The 23598-nt window shown below is 25.4% G+C and overlaps 1 protein-coding gene across 5 annotated transcripts in view; it reads left to right on the top strand.

The window, feature by feature from the left end:
- LOC135922152 (synaptic vesicular amine transporter-like) overlaps positions 1-23598 on the top strand; it is a 90752-nt gene that overhangs the window by 49409 nt on the left and 17745 nt on the right. For 3 of the 5 annotated variants that reach the window (XM_065456577.1, XM_065456575.1, XM_065456579.1), the window contains 2 exons: positions 6582-6665; positions 16765-16947. In XM_065456577.1, the coding sequence (XP_065312649.1) occupies positions 6582-6665; positions 16765-16947 (267 nt within the window). The remainder of the gene's footprint in view (positions 1-6581; positions 6666-16764; positions 16948-23598) is intronic. The other 2 variants (XM_065456580.1, XM_065456578.1) reach the window with 2 other exon arrangements.

The raw sequence follows: 23598 nt of genomic DNA on the forward strand, positions 1-23598 counted from the left end.
TTTATATGTATATGAAAGTATGGAAAACAAAAGAGATTTTGGTATTTATCAGACTGCGGATCTTCAACTTGACAAAAATTCCGATATTACATGGAGGGGACATATGGGAAATAAACAAAACAGAAAATAGACGACTTCAATCTTTTATCAATAATTGCCTCCGGACAAGAATTATCTCAAACTCAAATCTTTGGGAAAAGTCAAATCATAAAACATAACGAAAACGCCTAATTCAGTTCCTAGCCCAAATAATAAGAAACTCTCATCACAATCTAGTACAGATGCCATAACATGGCTTTATGCACACAAAGGGAAAGAGGATACGAAATATAAAATCACTATGGTACTATATAACTATAGAAGATGTGATGGAAATAAATAACAATATGAATAAAACTAAACAACTGTAAGAAATCTATCAAAAAACTATTTCGCATCAAAGAGAGAATTTTAAATGAAAGCTCACAATCCAAAATTTTGCTCAATCAAAGAACAAAATATTATTATCAAATACATCTCTAGAAGATTTTACTAACTAAGACAAATTACTATAAAGATTTAGAAATCAAAAGATGTAATATATTTAAATTCTTAATTTTCATGATATTAATTTCTTAATTTTTTCAAGGAAATCAATAAATTCTTCAATATTTAAAATCAAATAGAGGAATCTTCTCTAAACCGATTTTTAATTAACTAGCACTTACACAGAGATATCTTAAACTTAAAATTTATTCACCCTCCACGCTTAAAGTAATTTTATACTGTATCTCGGGTTAGGCTCCTTTTTTGCCCCACTCTATTTTACTAAGCCTATAGACGTTTAATTTTTCGAAATGTTGCGTGTACAAGTACGTGCGGCTTGTCCACAAACGTGTGGAGGGCTCCTCATATTTTTACTTTTATACGCAAATTAAATTAGTTCCAATTGATGGAAATGAGGAAAACCTAGCGTAGCTCTTTTGAACTTTCAACCGTAGAGGGCAAAAGCGCTATATATCACGTATCACGTAAATATCTAAAATATGAAATTTTCTGGTGCCATCCAGTTAGCAAAAAAAGGAAGAAAAAGTATTATATTATTTTATTTCATTTTTCAAATAATCAACTATTAATTATTAATTTGTTTTATATTAATTATTAGAAATAAAAATATAATTTATTAGTTTAAAAAAATAGATTTCGAATAAAACGTGGGGATTCAAGAGCTCGAATCCCCAAGTTATGATTCCGAATCCCACATGATTCCGTATCCCAACACGACATATCGATATATATATTATTTAGTTATAAAATAAATTAATTAAAAATATGTACAATAAAATTTGCAATTTGATAATTAATATATATTTCTATATTTTTATATAGGTTTTTATTTTATTTTCATTTTATTTTATTATCATTTTTTTTTGGTTATATTTTTTTCATCTTTTTTTCTTTGTTTTTTTTCCATTCTTTTTTTTGTTATTTTTGTTTTCTTCGTTTTGTTTTTTTTTAAATTTTTTCTTTTGCCAGTTAAATACCTGGCTAGTGTTAATCCGACCTAGGACACATCCTAAGCTTATTATATTAAAACGAGGGAAATTTAAGATCGGTATTTTATTTTAATTTTGTAGCCGATAAATTATAGCACTATAATTACAATTTTATAGAGTTTTACTATAAAGCCGATAGAATAGATGAAAGATTTTTTGGATAACATTAGCTATAATAGACTATTTTTAATAAATATGTATATCAAAATCACAAATATAATTAATAAAGAAAAGTAAATTCATACGTTATTTATTTTTTTAATTCATTTGAGAGGTTATTTGTTTAAGTTTAAATACCTATTATAATATCTAATAAAATTAAAAAATATAGCAAAAAAAATACTGAACTTCAATACATTCACAATAAAGAAGATTCATAAAAAATTGAACTTAGATAAAAAAAAAACTAATACATAAGGAGAAATTAGAACTTACTCAATTAGATAATTATTCAATAACTTTAATTTCGATATCTATACTCTAATCATAATCCAGAAATTTTATTATTCAATAATAATCTTGAGAAATTTTATAATAATTTCAAAATATTCAATAATAATTTTAAGAAATTTTACATAATTTCAAAATCTTTAATAATAAATTTATATAAAAACCATAAATTTTTATAATGATTTCAAGAAATTTAATAATGATGTTTTTATAAAAAAAATGAGAAATTTTCATAAAATTGAAACCAATCATAAAATGTTAACTTTTGATAGGCGTTTTGGTATAAATATACATGGAATTATTCACAAATAGAAGTCCCGCGAAGAACAATATCAATTGATTTTTCTTTAAAAATCGTATACAAAATTAATAAAATATTATAAAATTTCTATTATTAAGTAGTATTCTTATTTATATTTAAAGATAATTATGGGGTCTATCTTTGCTAAATATACTGAGATATAATTTTTAATATTTTACACAAGGGTTTTTTAAAAATTAAATATATCGTTCCATCATATTCTATGGTGATGATTAATTAACAATATAAGAATATTAACCTGATTAAATAAGAATATTTTAATAAAAATGCAAGTGTAAATTATATATTGTAATTCTCATGTTTATTTATTAATATCCAAATTTTATTGACAAATGTATAAAACACCAACGAATTTTTAGTAAAAGATAAAAAATATAATATATAACATTAAAACAATAAGTTATTTGTGGTTACATAGTAAGTGTATTAATATACAGTTATATGTATAGATTAAGGAATATACATTTAAATGGTATAAATATGTATATATATATAAATTAAAGCTGGAATGTGGAGGTTAGATGGATATATTATATTTATTTGATTAATTAACGTGTAATGCAATTTCTATTTTCAAAATATGTTTTGGAAAAATTATCGCCATCGCCGTAGTTCATGTTTTCGCCTACCGACTCCATCACCGATCTCTTTATCCACGTGTCATTTAGCTTGTATATTTTCGTTATTGTACCCCTATTTCCATGAAAAATATATCCTAGAAAGTTGATTTAGATATATAAAAAAAATATAACTCATCCAGTAATTTAACCAAACATTAATTCCCAAACCTTAAAAACACAAATATCTAACTAAAACAATGTAATCTTTGTCACTGAAACAATATTTGTATCTAAAATATAATAATATTAAATATCTTCACCAATAAATTTTAATATTCTATATTAATATTGCTAAAATATCTGAAATATTTATAGAGAAAATTTTTTTTGATATAATTATGTGAAAACCTAAATAAATAAAAAATATATATATTAATTATCAGCAAATTTTATTGTACAAATATATTTTTAATTAATTTTTTTTATACCTAAATAATATATATTGATATGAACATCATTAAATTGAAAATTTTACGGAAATTCTAAATATATATAAATTTCTATATTTTCTTAAAACTTTTATAAATAATTATTTTCAAAAAAACATTTTTTTAAGCAAAATATTATATATCGATATATCCATCATTAAAACTGCAAATAGGATATAATATATATAAATAAATTGATATATTTTTTAAAAAATTTACAAAATATTTTTTATTAATTTTAAAAATTTTGTATTTAGGTAAATATTATTTAATGAGGATTTTAAATATGTAAATATATTTATATTTATTAATTAATTAAATATTAATCTAATTGCAATTTTTGCTCAGAAACTGGAAGTTTTTATCAAAAATATTAATTTTTTTTATATTCTTGATTTTGGCCAAGTAATATTGTTTTTACATTTTCGTATTTTTTTAATTTCTATGATTTTGGCGAAATATTTTATATATTCTATTTACTTTTTCGTAATTTTTTTAATTTCCGTGATTTTGGCCAAATATTTTATACATTTTTTTTAATTTTGCTGATTTTTTTCATCTTCATAATTTTTTTCGTTTTCGTGATTTGGCCAAATATTTTCTATATTTTTAAATTTTCGTGATTTTGGCTAAATAGTATCCATTCTAGATTTTGGGGAACATGCCCGAAAATATAAAAAAATATAGAAAATATAAGGCTAAAATCATGTAAATTAAAAAAATCACGAAATGTAAAAAACAAAATATAGAAAATATTTAAAATCACGAAAATGTAAAAAAAATAATATTGTTTAATAAAAACTTACAGTTTTTGAGCAAAGACTGTAATTAGATAATTGAGCATATTTAATTAATAAACAAATCTAATATATATGATGTCCATAATCAAAACATGAAAATTTCCATATCATCTTAACGTATTAAAATTTTAGAAGATTATATAATGTATTGTTAATTTTTGCTTTATCAGTATCGAACCCGGAACCTCTGTTTCAAAAGCAGACGTTTTAGGCTTGAGCTACTATGCGCACTGGGATTACATATAAAATTTTATATTATATTTTGCTTTTCTCGCAATTTTTTTTAACTTTAAATATAAAGTAATATTATATACAAAACCCTCATCTAGCTAGATTACATTTTTTAGGTTTTAAATTGTAAATAAAAATGAGTGAAAAGTGCACATACAATTTTTGAAAAAGTATACAAACCCCTCAGCTATCAGGATACATTTATTTAGGCCTTAAATTTATAAATGTAGAAAATATTTTTAATTGGCATCTAAAGACAATTTTATTAGAAATAATGTAATATAGATTTATTGAAAATATACAAATATGATCTAATTATATGTATAATGAAGGTACTAAATATATTCTTCACTAACATATATAAAAATAATAGAACATCTCAAAATAATCTTTCATTTAAATAAAAGTAAATTTCTTATTCACAACTCATATAAAATAAGTTGATTTCTAACATCCATAATCAAATAAAGGGCAAAATTCTGATTTACCCATCGTCAAATAAGGGATATGTGTTATTCCCCGTCATTCTTGACGGGTTATCAGCTAGTATATATATACATATTTAAAATCCTCATTAAATTAGATATATAATATTTACTTTTTTTAAGATTAATTAAAAATGTTTTTGTAAAATTTGAAGAATTTTCTTTTTAATTATATTCAGAATCACCATCAAATATATGAATTCCATGACAAATCAACATGAGCTTCAACCCGACCCTCTCAGATTTTTCTAATATTTGTACTAGAGTGAGTTTGCATATATTTTAACTAAGAAAAAAATAAAATTTTAACCTGTAGCTCTTAAACAGCGGTTGAGATACGGGTTTCTAAAGGTTGGAAAAATTGGGCGTTTTGAGCAAAAGGCTCTCCCTTTAATTTTAGATATTTTTGAATATTATTGAGCTAGAAGCGTCATTTAAATCTCTATATATAGCAATTTTATGAATAACATCTTTATACATTTTTCGGTAGCCCTTGATTTATTGAACAATATTGTCCTTGTTATTTATGCATCTAAATTTAAATCCTATATCAATTTTTTATTAAGTTCAAAATTTTTTGCAAATCTGGTGAAAGGTAATTCCAAAATATCATTTACTAGTGAAATTTTGTGGTTATCATTTTTCTCAAAATTATCTTAGTATTTTATATTTTAAATTACTTGATAAATTAGATTTATAAAGCTTCTTCAAATTAGAAATAAATTTTTGTTTTTTATAGCTTATATTTATTATATAAAATTTTAAAGTAGCGAAGTAGCCACTCTAAAAAGGAGAGCGCTATCGTTATTGCTATTTTTTTTATTTAAAATAATAACGTTCTACTTTAACAATTCTGACAATTGCCACCTTTGTGAATTATATTATCATTATCATGCCAAATATATTTTAAAATATCAATTCTCATTAAAAAAAATTCAAAATGTCGATTATAAAATCGTCACCTTTATGAATTATATAACTCTGAATTTAATTTATACCAAAATATATTTAAATATCATTTTTAACTACAGCTAGAGAAAATTAAATAAATGACGATTAAGACAATTAATCACCACATTTGTAAATTACATTATCACCGAAATTTTGCTAAAATATTTTAAGAATTTTTAAATGTCGACAAAAAATTTTTTTTAAATGACAATTGTTACCTTTTTAATTATACAATTATTCATTTTATATCAAAATATATTTTAACAGTTTTAAATTAAACTTTATTATATCGTTATGCCTTATTTTGCACGCTTGTCTCTCATTTTAATTTTGCGTGCTTTTTTGTTATTTAGGTGCGTTATGTCAGTTTTGAGGGCTCTTTACATATTTTGCAATGGAAATTTATCATATCGTTTTGTTATTTTACATGCTTTTTGCTTGCTTTTGGCATATTTTTACGTAAATATTATATATTTTTTTTCTTTTTGCGAAATTTTATATGCTTTTGTGTAATTTGTGTCATTTAGAGTGCAATTTGTATTGATAAGTTTAAAAAAATACGAATTTTGATATTACATTTTCGCGTCATTTTACGTCGTTTAGTAATGACACTTATAACAACTCTACATATTATACCTCAATAATATGCTTGTGTTCTCAACTTTTATTTTATAAATGTTGAAGTAATTTTTTTACACAATGGATTATATATTTTTATTAATCTATATTAAAAAATGTACTACTAATGTGAAAAAACAGCCTTTGCCTATGGGAAATCGTTTTATTTATTGTTAGTCGCTCGCGCCGTTCAAGGGATAGGATCCTCTTTGTCTAGTGTTTCAGGTGTGAATTTAAAGAATCCTTTTTTTTTCATTATCTTAAAACTCTTTTGGAAAAAATGATATTTTTAAATAGTTAAACACTATCATGATCGAAGCAAATATTAATTTATTAATAGCCATAAATTTTCTCGTGAGATTAAGTCGAATTTAAATAAACAATAATAGTATATTTTAAAAATATCTGTCTATTTTTAATAAATTTCCATTTAAGAGTTGAAGATCCATGTCAAGGTTATGTAATTAAATTTATATATTTTAACATATAGTTTGGCCTCATATCATAATTCATAGCATGGGAAAATAAATATCTGTAATAATTTTAAATATTGGCGTAGCCAGGATTTTGATAAAAGGAGGAGAAAGCACTGTGGGTGCTGGTTAAATAAAATATTCTGATAATAGACGGTCACGGATGAGTGAATTAAAATAACTCATAGGCGGGCGGACTAGTGGTTAAATTTTTTAAAGCAATGGGCGGGCGTTTAGGGTAAACCCCGCCCATGCAGACCTCTACCTCACACTCATAATAAAAAGTAAGATAATATAAAATTTAGAGCTAAGTTGGCTGAGAATAAAATAAACAACTTAGACATCATAGGCGTAGTCAGGATCGAGTGGATTCAACCCCCCCTTCGGAAATTTGGTTCTCATAAATATAATTTAGACTTGTAAAATTATATTTAGGAACAATATTTGAAAACATTAAAATAAAATCCATCAATTAATTAAACTATTTATACAATACATAAATAGACAAACAAGAGTAGAATGCATATATAGCCTGATAGTGTTGTTATGCTTGTTCGTAAAATTTAAACCCAATTTGATGCTCAGGCCTGCTCTGAGCACTCTGAGAACGAACCCGGAACACAGACCCGAGGTTCAGACCCATGGTTTAGACTTGGGATTCAGACCCGTGGCTTAGACCCGGGGTCCAGACCAGTGGTTTAGACCCCAGACTCGTGATTTAGACCTATGTATAGACTCGTGTTTTTGGCCCAGGGTTCAGATGAATAATGTTATTCTAAATAGTTTAAATAAAAATTACTTACCAAAGGTAAGGAAGCAGCAAAGCGCAATGGTGTTTTCTGGAGTTAGATGGTTAAGACCTGCAAGCAACTCAGCTTTAGGTTAAAAAAATCTTAATCGGGTTGAGCTAGGGTTTAAAAATACCAATAATAGTTACAATAAGTTATTATATTGGTTAACCGAGCGATTATTCAGCCATACGAATACGACTTTTGCAACGATTCAAAAAATCACTTTTTTTTTAAATAAAGGATAAATTAAAGTTTTCTGGGATTAAGACAAGGACAATTCGTATTAAATTTATTATATAAAAATTAAAATGCTTTTTATTTAAATTAAATTAAAATATTTTCAGACTCAGGACTAAAAGGAAGGTGTTAGTGCCTAAAAATTCATAGATATGACTGAGATAGGATTTTAAAATAAATTGAAATGGGCTCAGGCTAGAAAAAATTGAATTTGTAGAGCTCTACCTCGGGTAGAGTAATGTGATTCAATGTAAATTCATTCATCTGCTCTGCTGCCATATATGATCATTTTATTAACTCCACTAAATGAAAACTAAGAAAAAATAAATCTCATCTACTAATCTTAAATCTTATTATACATTCTAATTATAATTTAAAGCTTTGTTTATTATTTTAATCTACATTAATCCCATTTTCTAATCATTTAAATATTTCAGAGACCTAATTTTTTTAAATATACCAGGGCCGGATCTGAAATTTTTTTATAAAAAAATATCCGGGCAGGGCCGGACCTAAATTTTTTTTAAAAAATATCCGGGCCGGGCCGTATATTTTTAAATCAAATTTTTGAAATCACCATTATTAGCTATAAAAATCAAAAATAAATAAAATATAATTTAAAAAAATCCGGGCCGGGCCTGAAAAGTTTTTTAAAAAGTAAACCTGGGCAGGGCTGAAAATAAATTTTGAAAAAAAATCCGGGCCGTACAAATGGTACATGTGCAGGTCTTTGAAATATTTATTTAAATTGGGGCGCTTTTGATCGGACTCTGACCTAGCCATTTTTTCTCTTCCAGACTATGTTAAATTCACATATATAATTATTAGAGTTTATATATAGTTAACCCTCTTCAAATTTTGTGGGGTTTATAGGATACCTACTACAACTTTACAAAATTTTTAAGTTATAATACCGACAATTATCTCTTGAACACATTATTTTTTAAAACTTTGATCCTCAACAATCAGCATGCTTTAACTAAATCTTAGCGACAAAATTATTTTTTCAGAGGGGAAAGCCGAGCGTAGAATAAAATCGTTCTTAGAAATACCTCCTCTATATATTTAATAGTTTTTTTTATTAATTTTAATAGCAACTCATTGTTGGCATAAAATTTTAAAAAGTTACTTTATTTTGATTTCGCATATGTATGTATATATATACTAATCTTAACTTAATATTATTTTAGTAATTGACCGTTTATAGCTTAAAATTCAACCATTATAGATTTATAATTAATGACCAAGGAATATTAACATTGGGGTGAAATACGAGTAGAAATATATTTATTTTTAAAATTTGAATTAAATAAATAAATATATATATAATAGAATAGAAAATACAATATCAAATAATTATAGAATTTTTTCATTTATCGCAATATCAGTAACAGGAATGTATCTTGCTTGTGGATATACAGTACCAGTTTAAAAAAATATTTTAAATATAAAATTATTATTAAATATATTACGAAAAATATAATTATTTATTAAAAAATAAATAATTACTATGCTTAACAAATTATTGTCATATATCGTCATGATGACCCATTATATTTATATCACAGGATAATAACGATATGCAATGTTTCAGGGTGGAGGTAGCCATCTTGTTCCTCAATTTAGTAATAGTATTTCTGGCAGGAAAAAAAGTTCCTTCCGCTCCACGGAAGTTGTTTGTTGACATAGAAAGTCTCTCGCTCGCTAAATGAGGAAATCCATTTGCATTCCCTCTTCATCAATTTAGCACGTTTATTGTCTCGGGAACCACCTGCTCAAGATGATAGGTCATTATCTGAATGTCACTATCACCATTTGATGATACCTTTCTAAAGAGATAAATTTAAAATAATTTAAAATCATAGAATAATTCAATCAAATTATATTACAAATATACCTTATTTTCAATCCCTCCAATAATGAAATAGTTTTAAGGTTGAGGTATTCTTGTTATTATTAAATAAGTAATGTCTCCGTGATATATTTTGCATAAATATCTTTGAATATAGCCATATTTTTAACTGCTGCATTAAATTAGCTATTACTGTATTTTTAATCCTAGGATCTAGTATTGATGCAGCATAGTTGTTAGGTGATATTATATATTGGCTATATTCGTCGTATTTTTTTTCATCAATGTTGCTGCGCTTCTCTTATTGAAGCATCTGAATTCCTATCTCCTGATTTTTCAAATTATCTATAAAATTATTATAGAATAATATTGCCATCCTTATTGTTAGAGATTTTCTGCTTATTTCTACAGTGATTTGATAAAATGGTGTTAGAAATTCTTCCAAATTTGCGAAGAATTTTAAATTGTTCATTTAACCCAAGTTTGATGAGGTGTAGTATTGCGTTGATATTCTATGTAAATAGATATAAAAAATTTGAAAAGGAATATAATAAATATACAAAAATATTTTTATTTTATACATTATTAATGGCTTTTATTATAATTTATACACTGTTTCATCTTGTTTTAAATAACCCCTAAAAGATTGATATGACTGCAATAATTTTGGCGAGATATGTAATTTTAAAACTAACGCTTCTATATTTATTAATTTATCTTCCAAAAATATGAGTCCCTCTTTAACGATTAGGTTTAGGATATGGGCCATACAACAATGACCATATAAAACTGTCTCACAATTCAAATCATAATACTTTTAATTAATTCTACGGCTTTTACCACGTTCGGGTCGTTATCATGAATAATAGATATAATATTATCTTTAAATTGAAAATCATATAAGGAGGATACCATGAGTGACTAAAACTATTGAAAGGCATTGGAAAAGCTTAAAAAATAGCATTCCAAGAACATATTTAATGTATTCATATTTTTTAATTTACAGGAAAAATTATTGTTATTCAATTTATATATATTTTAAATTATTATAATAATTATATTGATTATTAAAGAATAAAATTTGTTATTATGAATTAATATAAATAAACAAACATATCAATTATAATAGTCTTATATGACAACTATAGAAGAATATGTCAAAATTATTGCCCATAATGCTCGATATTTGTTACTAGAATAATCTATCGGATACAATATGGTCGAATCGTGATATCTTAGCAACTCTGCAATTGTATTATAATAGATAAAACCATTGCTGAAAACAGAAACTTATAAATGTTTTTATTCTAATATCCCTTATAAATAAGTCAATCTATTTTTTTTACCAATGAAAATTTAACTAACTAATTTAAATATCGTCAACAAAAATAGTTATTATGTCACACTTTGATCTCATTAATTAAAATATTAACCTCCCCCCTCCCCATCCCAGTCTAACATTAAATTATCTCTACCAGCAAAAAATCAGAACGGGAATTACATTTTTAATTATAGTTTTCTATAAGAAGAGTCTTCTATTTTTTTAATCCTTGAAAATGCTAATTTGTGAAATAAAAATCTCCAATAAAGAGACAACTTTCAATTCCTTTTGATATTTTTTGTAAATTTTTAATAAGAATAGTCTTTGAGTCATTCATCAATCTCTATTCTTTCTTTATCTCGATAAATTTGAATTCTTCGACTCCCAATTAGCTCAATTTAGACAAATATGGAATAAAATGTTGTTAATTATTTTGAAGATTGAGAGATTCACTTCTCTTCTCTTCTTAGATAAAAGGAAGGCCGATATAAATAGGAACAAAGGTGAGCGGATGTGAATCCTGTCGCTTTTATATGGCTAGTTGGCTTGTAGCCAGGTGAAAGTCTAGAACTTAAGTTTGATAACAATTCCGATAGGTCTTTAATTTTAAATTCATGTTAGGCCAGAATTCTCATTTTCGAAAATAGATAAGTATCTCTTCGCATTTTGAATTTGAGAGATGTTGAAGAAGTTCTTTTGTAGGAAAAATATTTGCGAACATAGGAAAGCACTTTAATAAGGGTGGTAGGTTGATGAGTGAATTAGTAAATATAATAAGTTTTGCTCAAACAAAAATTGCAGAGTTGTTAAAGTAGCGCGCTACTGTAGCACGCTTATTTTTTGGTAGCGATAGCTAATAGTATGCTACTTTCTTTCTAATTATTAATTTTTTTAGCGCGCTCCTATTTTTGAAGGTAGCTAAGAGCCCGCTACTTAGCTCATTTTTAAAAATATAATGAATATTACTATAAACATGAAAATTTAAATATAACGATTTATTTTTTAATATTGAAATTTATATTTTCAATTTGTATTATAAACCTAAAATCATCTGGTGATTATTTAAAATGTCATCGCAAATTTATATCTAAATCGATATAAATGATGATATTAATAAAATTGAAAGTACCCTGGAAGAAAATGTTCTTGATAAAAATTATACACATTTTCCATTTCAAAAATTTGAAAAATGGTGGCTACAAATTTATTAGTTTAAAATGTAAAAAAATATATATCCTCATATAAATCTAGTAGCTATATCTTCCAAAAACATCTAAAGGTAATTGTCATTTATAAATTCTAATAGTATTTATTTTACAAGAATGTTCATGCCAACAGTTTTAAAGAGATTGAAAAACATAATAATTTTAGTATAGAGACTATATCCAAGAAGACCAATTCAATTCAATTCAAGCTAAATTGATTAATAATATTGCACATGCTAATATTTCTCAGATACTGGATGATAAAGTCATTGTGGATTTTATATTGATAAAGCTCAGCCAATGTCCTTGGTTGATAATCCATCATTTATCATGATGATTTGAGCTTTATCCCCGGTATAACAATTTTATGTCACCAGACACTAATGATTAAGATAGCAGATAACTTTGAAGTGGTGAAAGATGCTCTTATAGCAAAGTTGTCAGAGATATCCTATATATGTACCACGGCCAGGCGCACACGAGGAATTTTCTATAGAGGGGAGAGGGAGGGGGGGGCATAAATTTATTAGGGCAAATAATTATTTCAATACACAATTTTAAATTAATGTGAATTATAAAACTATAAAATAAATGTGAATTGAAAATATTAAACTATAATAAATGGCACCATATAGAAATTTAAATTTTTGAGCCTTTAAAATTTATATATAAAGTATAAAAAATTTAAATGTTGGAAATTATACACAAATTTCTTAGGAAAAATTGTATTTTGTATGTAATAACTTATAAAGTATTCATGAAAAAATATATAACACATTATTTAAATAAAATAGCATAAAAAATATTATTAAGAAGCATATTATATAATGCAAAATCCAATCTTCATTGGGATTAAGCTAATTTTTCAATTATCTCACTTGTACTTGGCGTAAAGTGCATATGAATATATACAAAAGGGCCAAACCATTCAATCTTCTTTCAGAAGTTGTATTTAATAGGTATGTTTTTATTCTTCTTATTGAAGAGAATGTTCTCTCATTAGTTGAGTAATGGGAAGAGTGATAATATATATAATAATTTTAATACATTGGGAAAATAATCTAAAAGATATTTGAAATGGTACAAAGCTTCCATAGCATTTTTTGGGACTATATCAGCCATAGTTAATCTTTTATACTATAGTTGGAATTCAGCTAATAAGGAGGCATCATAAGATATTTTAACATCTTCATGATAAAAATCTGCTAAATATTTTATTTATTTTTTTCTATCACCATCTGAAAAATGTTGGGAAGGCTTTTGTGGAAGTAATATCTGCAGATTGGTAAAGTGCTGCCTGAATAAATGTATCTAGAGAGGGATAAAGACATTTATTTTATAATACTCTTCTACTAACCATATATAAATGTTTGAACGATGAGCTTGCCTTGCTGCAAGTCGAGGGAGACAAATGTTAAACTCGTATAGCTTTGCTTTTGACTCAAATATAAACTATTAAATATGAAATTCATCATCTACATTAGCCCTAATTTCCTTGAGTTCTAACAAAATGCTCTCTGCTATTCTCATCGTCTCAATCAAAGTATTACATAAAATAGTTGTACAATTAAATAATTTATGAATACATTCTAATGAGAAAAAAAATTGGTTTAAGTATTGAATCCAATAATTTGCTTGCTCCTTAGGAAATATCTCTTGCAGGCCATTTTGATATTTCAGTAAGAGCATTAATAATCGACTCTTTTATCTCCATAAAAGCTGTTACTGCTTGATGGCGAAGACTCTATCTCGTTGGACAAGCTTTTTGCAATTTCTTTCTCCTTGTTGGACAAGGCAAAAATAATTATGTTTAAAATATTTTGTCGCTTGGGGTATTCCATTAATGCAGATTAAATGTTGCAAGACCACGAAAATTACATGCATTATCATTATTATTGAAATTCAAGCTTCCTGAACCCAAATAGCCACGTCTAAGCCTTGTAATCCACAATATGGAATGGCCTCAATATAGATTGATCTTACATCTATTTTCTTGTGTTATTTTAATCTTATTTTTGTCGATATGTGATGAAATGGGAATCATATCTCCACCTTGAATTAATTTAAATCATCAGTTCACAGCTTATGTGATAATTTGTTTTTGGATGATTGTCAAAGATTTCTCCAGCATCTTTGTACTTGTTGAATGGAGTCCTAACAAGACTGTTAAGCTTAACTAAATTTCTTCTAGCATATCTTGAACCAAACATGACACATATCTTGCAATACGCTCCATTGTCTCGGATAGAGTAAGCTAGCCATAACCATTTAGTAAAATAGATGTTTTGAAATTTTAACTTTAGATTAGCACAAAGTTTGTGGATATAAAAATTGAGGGGTGGAGTATCTATAATTAAATAAAACATTTATCATAGGTATCTTTAATACCTTCTTAAGAAATATATGTCTTTCTTTGTACTTTTTTGCTTTTTTGTAGGATGACTAGAATTTTCATCATCATCAATATGTTAAAAATTTCTTATGTACATAATTATTATTTGACTATAAATTTGAAAATGATAGATAAATATTGAGCCACTACAAATTTGAAAATAATAGATAAATATTACGCCAAGAAAAACTTGAAATCGAAATTAATTGATAAAATAACTTAGAAAATGAATGTGATAAAATTAATGTAATTAAATATATTTTTAAAAAGAAAGAGAAAGGAATAAATATTATAAAATATAAATTAATATAAACAATAATATTTTTGAAAAATATATCCGGCATCTGAATCTTTGCTTGGGGGTGGGGGGGGGGGGGGGGGGGGGGGATTTGTCCTGCCCTCCAACGCTGCGTACGCGCCTGACCACGGCAGATATTTTGAAACATAACAGAAGGTAAAAGCTTAATTATATTTATAAATTGATCTGATATTAATATTTTTAGCGCTTATTTGGGAATCACAGGCCATTGGCTAGTCCCTAAGGCTTCATAAAGAATATCTGTAGCATTCGCCATCAAAAGGATAATAAGATGCCAGACATATGATGTACTTGCAAATAAAATTTATGATTCATCCCACTTTTAAACTAAACTGGCCATGTATCAATTCCGATGATGTTAAGGATCAACGTGATAGGCTCATGGTAAAGCTTAATAGTATCACACCCAACCAAAAAAATGACTTTGACTGATATTTTTTTTTGAAATAAAGGATACTTATATAATAATAGAAAATCCTCTAGATGCTTTTTTTAAATTTAAAAATACTCAAATGAGTATTTTTGATAATTTTTCTTGTATTAAAAATATGTATATAAAATTTAATAAAGGGATAGATAGAGCTCATCTATAATGGGTATTTATAAATTTTGAAAGGGGTCTACTCTTCTCAAAATTTATAGACTTTAAAATAAGAAAAGAGTATCTAACTGTTAAAAATACAGACGGCAAAATTAGACCCCATATAAGAAAACAATTATTAAAATAGAAACTACTAGTTTCTATTAGTGAATGTTCTTTGGAAAAAGCCACATAGAACATGGAAAATCTATAATAGATTAAGAAGAGAGAAAAGAAGATTTGAGAGACTATTTAGTTAGGCGAAACTTATACTTTCTGATCGTCGCTCTAGACTTGGGAATGATAGTATAGAAATGATCGTCGCTCTAGACTATTATTAAAATGCACAAAATAAATAAAAAATGAATATTAACATAAATAGTTATTTTTATTACATAAATTATAGTCTTTTTACATAAATTTTTTATAATCAATAACTATATTTAAATATTTATAATAGTTGAATTTAATGTATTATATACAATTACGTTATAAGCAAAAATAAAACAAATTTATTTCTAAATTTTTTTTACAAAAAGCAAAGCTACTTTTAAAAAATAAGAGCTAAAGCTACGTTTTTTTTATGGGTAATGATAGCGGTAGCGCGTCACATTTTTTGACAAATATCGATCGCGGTAGGGCGCTACTTTTTATCAACTCTGAAAAATTGTTAAGTTTGGAAAATTCTTTACTATGATTAATTCACGAGTCAAGAAATTTTCTTCACCATTTAATTGCACCAATTTATATCTAGTGAAATACAAATTACCAGGCCATATATTATTGAAGATTGAATAATTCTAAGCTTGTCAATGTGTTAAAAATGAGTTAAGACTTATAACAATTTGATTTTAAACAATTTATTATATTAAACTTTCTATAATTTAAAAAGAAATTATTCAATAGTAGTTTTTTAGATCATAGAATTCATATCGTCGACTAGATAAAATTATATTTTAATTTGGTAACATGGAGAATACAATACTGAAGTATTGATTGATCAAAAAAATACATTTTGTCCAAAAGTGGATATGGACTACTATAACACTCAGCCGATGGTATGTTAAGTATGATTCTTTTCAAATGTGAATTAATTTTCCTAATTAAAAGATTTAAATATTTTAGTGAGTTACGAAAAAATATTTTATTTTAAGGAATGTCTATGATAGCGGACTACTATCCTGATAACAAAGAAAGGGGAAGTGCTATGGGAATAGCATTAAGTGGATTAGCTTTGGGTGTTTTGATTGGCCCACCATTTGGAGGATTTATGTATCAATTTTTTGGAAAAGAAATACCTTTCTTGATCTTGGCGCTTTTCGCTTTAGGAAACGGAGGTATATGAAAAATTTAAATTATTCTGTAAAATATAACTATAGTTTTTTAAGATATTAAATATAGATTATGATATGAAGATTCTATTAATTAAAAATTAAAACTCATGTTACTAGAAACTATACCGAAAAAATATTTTAGGCGATATATAATATATGCATATTTTTTAAAAAATATAACCTTGGTCCCAGGTGAAATCATGCAGATAAGATAAATATTTTTAGAACAAAACCTAGCCCATATCATAGTTTCCGTATCAGATCTTATCTCAATATAAATTTTTAAAATAAATGTATATATTTTTTTGCCATTTGGAACTTATATTTGGTTCCGGTGTAGAATTGTAAACTCATTACCATCTAAAATCACTATGGTATTCAAACAATATTTTAAACTACCATAGAGATGATTTTATGACCGAACCAACTTTTACAAACAAAATTTAAAATATAATAAATAAAACGCCATTATTTATAATTTTTTTTTGAATCGACAATATTTCATTTAAAGATTGATGCATATAAATTCATAATTATAAATTAAATTCATTTATAGATTTGTACTTCATAAATTTTATTGATTTCTCAGTCAATCAATAGGGTACATTTATTCTATTTATAGATTAGTACATTTAAATTCATAACTATAAATTGATACATTTATACATTTATAGATTAATACATTCAGAGTCATAATTTTTGCTTAATACATCACAAAACTTTCTCAATTAATCAAATTGGTGGATTTAATTTCATAATTATAAATTGATTTCATGCAATAACAGATAAGTATCAATCAATACAAAAAATACTTAGCAATAGGAAATTATCCCGAACTATTAAAAATAGTCCAGGTAAAAAAATATAATCTTAAATGTAAAGCAACCCATTAAAGAAAACTTAATAGAAAAATAAAAAAAGTAAATGTCATCATTAAATAATAATTTGCTATTTTTTATTAGCTTTAGTAATAATGGAAGAGGAAGGGAAACAAAGGATAATATCTGTAATTCACCATGGATCAATGTGATTATAAAATAATATTTTGCTATTTTTTATAAGCTTTAGTAATAACGGAAGAAGAAGAGAAACAAAGAGTAATACCTGTAATTCACCAAGGATCAATGTGATTATAAAATAATAATTTGCTATTTTTTTATTAGCTTTAATAATGGAAGAAGAAGAGAAATAAGGGTAATATCTGTAATTCACCAAGGATCAATGTGATTATAAAATAATAATTTGCTATTTTTTTATTAGCTTTAATAATTTAAGAAGAAGAGAAATAAGGGTAATATCTGTAATTCACCAAGGATCAGATATATTCCTAGTGACTAAAACTATTGGAATCACATTTATATAATCCAACAGATTTATAATTTAATTATATTTTGTATGGTATTATTAATTTTTAGCAATTATACTATTTATTATTAAATTATATATATTTTATATCAATAAAAATTTTTAAGCTCGCTTAAAATTTTTTATTTTAACAATAGAATCTTAATTAGGAATTATGCACACGTATATAATTATAATAAAAATGTATCTTGCAGAAAATTGTATTCCTTAGAATCATTTGTAAAAATGTGTATTATGCAGTACAGATACATATTTAGACGATGTATCTATGTTTAGATCAATTTTTAGAGTTAATACCTGTATCAAGATTTACTTGAAAAGTATCATTTAATTCCCTAACTATATTGTTGATCTATTGAGGACATAATAATGTATAGGTTGTGGATTTTTTTCAAAACGGATAGAACCGAATCGAAACAGAGTTCACTTTTTTGGCTTATATTTAAATCAACCTTTAACTTCTCATTTTTTTTGTCATATAGTGTCATTTTTCAAACATATTAAAAATCTATAGGTGTGAAAATATTATTTCTTTGTTTTCATAATTTACAAGAACTAGATTATAGGTGTACTTTTTATAAGTATTTTAATTACTTAGTACCCACTCGTTCAGATGAAATATTGGACCCGTTATGACCGAAATTTTACTTTTTTAAAGATCCGCCCAGAAAACCTAATATACTTAACTCACGCTTTTAATATTTTAAGTTGATTTTTTATACATTTATGATTGATGAATTACCATATCATATAAAAAATGTAACAATAATGCATCATCAAAAAAAATTTGATATTTCGATTTTTTAGTTTTAACTCCTAATACATTTATATATAAATGTATGTCCTAACTTGACTACCACATTTTTCATTCTGTTTACCAATAAAACTTATAGCTGTAATAAAAATAGTAGCAATTGAAAGTTCATACTTATTTTTATAAAATAAATAATACACCTCATTTTTATTCGATTGATAATTTTCTTATAATCGTAATTTTTTTTTATGCTGAATTTTTATATAGATTTCTGATTCTGAATTTATATTTAGTTTTCTTTTGAGGTCAATAAGGTCCATGATGATTTAGTGTAAATTCTAAGTTTTAAATATTTTATTTATATTTTATTCATCAATCAAAGTTCCACAAAATATTTGTGTCTTTTATTCATTTAACAAAAAACATGTTCTTTATATATCCATAAAAAAATTAATAAAAAAATCAATCGCAAAATAAAAAATAAAATGTTCTTGATTTAAAATTGAATTTTACTTAAGTTAAAATAACAAAAAATATAAATTGTCAATTTTAGCGAAAATATAAAACTATAAATATTGATTTTTTTAAGTTAAGAAACAAATATAAATTGCAACGATAAAATAAAACGTTAATAGAAACTAAAAATAAAATCTCGCCGAAAGATATAAAATAAAATAAAATTTTAAATTGATCTAACAATATCGGACCTGGGAAAAACGTAGCCGAACCCGGGAGTGGATTACCCGCATTCACAGCTAGCTCTAATTAACCGCGAATGTGAATGGAGGGTAGACCTAGTTGAACCCCGCCTGAGCCCAAACCAATTTTTTAAAAATTTTAAATCTGGACCTATAACAAACCATCTTTTTAAAAAATATTCCAACCCTGGACCCATCGGTAAAATCTGTATGGAGTCCAGACCTCTGATAAAACTAATAAAAAAATAAAAGATAAAATGAATTGATATTAAAAAAAATTTTCTTATTACAATGTTATAATGAGCAAAAGAATTGTTGATATAAGCGTTACCAAATTTTGGTTTCTACTTACTAGTTAAAATAAAAATAAATTCTAAAATTTTTTTAATCTGATTTTTTTGAAGAAGCACTCGATTTAAACATATTTATTTCCCCAGTTTGATTTGAACATTTCCCGTCCATTTACAACCCAATTTTTCTAAATTTTACTACAACTTAATGCACAATTGCTAACTGAGCTTTATATAAATTCGTCCTGCTTAAATGCTGTTTAAAATTTGAGCTAAAATCTAATAGAAACCCATCTCTTTCTAACACAAATTTAGAGTGCTATAAGTTTAATCATGGTATTAAGATAATAATGTGAGGTCAGTCAACATATATTAATTTGATATCAAGGCCCAAATTTTATTAAAATGTAATGAACCCCCTTTTTAATGTATAATATTAAGGTTTGATCGGTCAAATTTAGTCAATTGACCGGAGGAGTATTCGACTTATCTGAAAAATCTGAAGATAAAATATATGTTTGAAAAAGAAAAGTGATCACAATGCTGCTTATTTATTGGGTCGCCAATATCAAGGGAACATATTACTATTTATTTATGTGATATAATACAGGAATTAGGCGTTTTACAAGGTGGTGATGATCAAAATATTTTATTTAATAATAAATTTCAGAGGTAAAAGCGACATGCATTATGTGGAAAGCAATAACTTCTATAAGAAACAATAAGATTCCGGCCTCAGTTAATGGAATGAGCTTTTCGCACAATGCCCATTAATATAAGTGGCATTTTAATTGCAATGCCTAATTCTACTTCTTTTTCAGAAAGAAATTGGTCGATTTGGGTTAATATTTTTACTAAAACAAAAATCAATTTTAGATATCGGCAACAGAAAAATTGATTAAGAAATGTTGAAGAAAATGATAATATTAAATATGAAAAGACTCACGGAGAGCGAAACATTGATATTGTATGACAATTAATTTAAGAAATATTATAAAATTTATTATATTTTATTAAAAATTTTTAAGTATATTATTTATGTGTGGTTAAAAGGAGCATAGGTTATCTTAAATATTCAAGTTTGCAATATTGCTACCTTTATTAAAAGCTGCCTAAGGTGGTGTGGGAAATAGATTTAAAAAAAATATTTTTCTATGATTTGAATAATAAGGCTTTTTTGACATCAATATCTCATCCATATTTTAAGAACTTATGGATTGAGTCAGATGATAAAAAAACTTTCAAAATATATTAATAAAATAAGTTAAATATAGTACCAGAGTGTATAATCAAGCCCAAACTATAACACCGATAGATTTATCATCTAATAAAGAAAATGATGATTTTTTTTTGGTGAAACAAATGTTGCTGAGTTCAATAACAAATAACATTGAACTGGTGGTTTTAAATTATATTAAAGAAAGTCTAAATACATTATAAATGCTTAATTATTATCCTTTTATTAAGGAAATTTTTTATAAATATAATACTTCAATACCTTCATCAGCTTCAATTGAAAGGAAATTCATGGCACAATGTTATGTAGGCCAAAACGGCTAAGGTCTAATAACAAATTATTTGAAAAATTTGATTATCTTATAAAAAAATATTAGTCTTCCTTCCCTATCTATGCTAAGAATGGGCTATTTCTAATATTAAAATGCCTGATTATTATAATTAACTCATCATTAAATATTTTATTAATTATTTAAATATTCATTATCATTATATGTGTATGTTAAGTTCTTCACAAGTAAATAATAAAAACTGTATTTTATAAACTATTCTAATTAAATTGATAATGATAATTTAAATCTTGTATATAAGATATTCTAATTAATATTATGAAAAAGATACTAGTATCTGTATCTAAAATTTATTTTTTCACAATGAATCTGTATCTGTCTAGATTCTTTTTTCGGAGGACCTGCTCAACTCTCATTGTATATAAGAAAAGTATAGTATTGTCTTAAAAAAAGGATTTATTTGATTTTGACCGATATTAGAATAGTATTTGGCCGGTCAAATAAGCAACCCTGCATAATATATTAAGGAGTTGATATTTAGTCCAAATCATGCCCAAGCTTTATATCAACTCTATGCATTACTCTATCAGAAATACTAGGTAATTTTCTGAAGTTAATAGTGATTTACAAATCAAGGTCTCAGCTTCTAAGCCACATGCGCTTCTTGAAAAAAAATTTTTTTTTGTATATAATGACAATTTACGATGATATCTAACATTTTTTATAAGATTATAGAAATATTAGATAACGTCACAATGCCAGACATCATTACCTAAAATTATTAGATAGTATTTAACAGTGACGCCTCGATTTTTCAAGGGAGGAAGGAGTTATAAACAAAATTTTGAAGGATTACGCTCTCTAAACTCATTTTTTGTAAACCCTTAGTTGCTTATACTTTCTGTATTATATTAAATATAAATATAATTAAAAATTTCGCATAAAAAAGTTTTATAGAGAACTACAATCGTAGATTTTTTTTATTTCTATAATACCTTAGTATAAATAATATACCTTTATTAAACTACATATCCATTTTAACTATAACATATGGTTATAACATATAATAATAATAACATTGCGTTTCTATAAGAATATACAATAAAATTAATTTAAAATGAATATATTTTATTTAAAGAGATTATAATATGATAAATTTGATAGTAAATAAAACGATATTTAAAATAAAATGCAATTTAACAATTGCAACCACATATTCCATATTCCTAGCTTCCTAGAGGGAATCACCTTTTACCTCTTTTTTTACTAGTTAAATTATATTATCTTATAAAATAGTTAAAAAACATAATAATGTGAAATATTAATCTATAATAAAAACTGAAATGTCAAATTTTGTGTTATTTTAATTAAAATGACCAATATTATTGCTAAAAATTTTATAAAGAAAAAATAGAAAGAAACATGACTTTTAAGATAAACCAGACCGAAACTAGGCAAAAGGGCAAAGACCAGACAAAAGGCCGAAAGCCTATTAATGAGTGGTCTGGAGGTGGAGGCAAATCCCCAGGCTTTATAAGTATGGACCCCCTCCTAAGGAAAATTCATAACTAAGCCCCTTGTTCCTTATCATAAATTGTAATAAATAAAAAAATTAAGTGATTTTTTATTTTTTTTAAAAAATTAAATTAAAGACGGATACTTTTAAAAATTATAAACAAAAAAATATAGATTAGAAATATCTAAATTTTCGTAATTATATTAATTCATTTTTTTTAAATAAATTTTATGGGGGGGGGGGGGGGGGGGGGTTAGAGTAAGGGGGAGGCTCTTCTTCTTGTCTACGCCCCTGATATTTAATTAGTGTCCATATCTTGTGAAACATTATTTCCTAAATAAACATTTGAAGAATAGAGATCAACTTTTACTTTTTTAATATTTTTTACCAGTTATTAATCATCCTTTATAAGATTGATTGTTTTTTTTTAAAAATTTGTTTCTAGGCTAACTTTATTTTATATCTAAGAAGAATATGTAGAAAATATTTAAATATTTATAATTTC

Source organism: Gordionus sp. m RMFG-2023, chromosome 1 (assembly GCF_954871325.1).
Source record: "Gordionus sp. m RMFG-2023 chromosome 1, tfGorSpeb1-WG-v2, whole genome shotgun sequence".
NCBI lineage: Eukaryota > Metazoa > Nematomorpha > Gordioida > Chordodea > Parachordodidae > Gordionus > Gordionus sp. m RMFG-2023.